The 561-nt window shown below is 31.4% G+C and overlaps 1 protein-coding gene across 1 annotated transcript in view; it reads left to right on the top strand.

Annotated features, from left to right (window-relative positions):
- The window catches only part of LOC108578297 (replication protein-like), a 1,803-nt gene that overhangs the window by 782 nt on the left and 460 nt on the right, over nucleotides 1–561 (top strand). The window contains exon 2 of the mRNA XM_017941598.1: nucleotides 247–551. Coding sequence (XP_017797087.1) covers nucleotides 247–551 — 305 coding nt within the window. The remainder of the gene's footprint in view (nucleotides 1–246; nucleotides 552–561) is intronic.

Raw genomic sequence — 561 nt, 5'->3', positions numbered from 1 at the left:
GAAATGTCAAAGTACTCAGAAGGGACTGAAACTTACGATGAGTTTGCTGTCAGAATTTCTAAGATGCTGGAAGACTCTACGAAATTAAAGGAATTAACTCCTCTACTTAAAAAAGTTGGCTTTAAATAGTGTGCGTTATTTGACATTGTTAAATTAACAGTAAAATATAACTAGAAATTAACACCTAATTAACACTATGAAAAAACTATCAGTTTCAGATTTAGCTAAGTTATATGGTATTTCTAGACAAGCTATATATGCTCATATAAATAAAGGAAATTTATCTAAAGGATCTGATGGTCTAATAGATTTTTCTGAAGCTTTGAGAGCATTTGGCGAACCTAAAAAACAGGAAAAAAATGTTAACCTTAGTCAATCAATTGATAGCAATACATTGACAGAAGTTGACACTTTAAAACGTCAAATTGACATGTTAGAAAAACAGCTTAATCAAGCTATTTCTAGAGAAAGCCAATCATTTGAAAGAGAAGTTTTTTATCAAGCGCAAATTGAGGCGATGCAACGTTTATTAGAAGCTCCTAAGCCTAGTAGTAACGAAGA

The sequence above is a fragment of the Habropoda laboriosa genome, unplaced genomic scaffold, assembly GCF_001263275.1.
Source record: "Habropoda laboriosa isolate 0110345459 unplaced genomic scaffold, ASM126327v1 scaffold6364, whole genome shotgun sequence".
Taxonomy (NCBI): domain Eukaryota; kingdom Metazoa; phylum Arthropoda; class Insecta; order Hymenoptera; family Apidae; genus Habropoda; species Habropoda laboriosa.
This window is presented reverse-complemented; position numbering and strand designations above follow the sequence as displayed.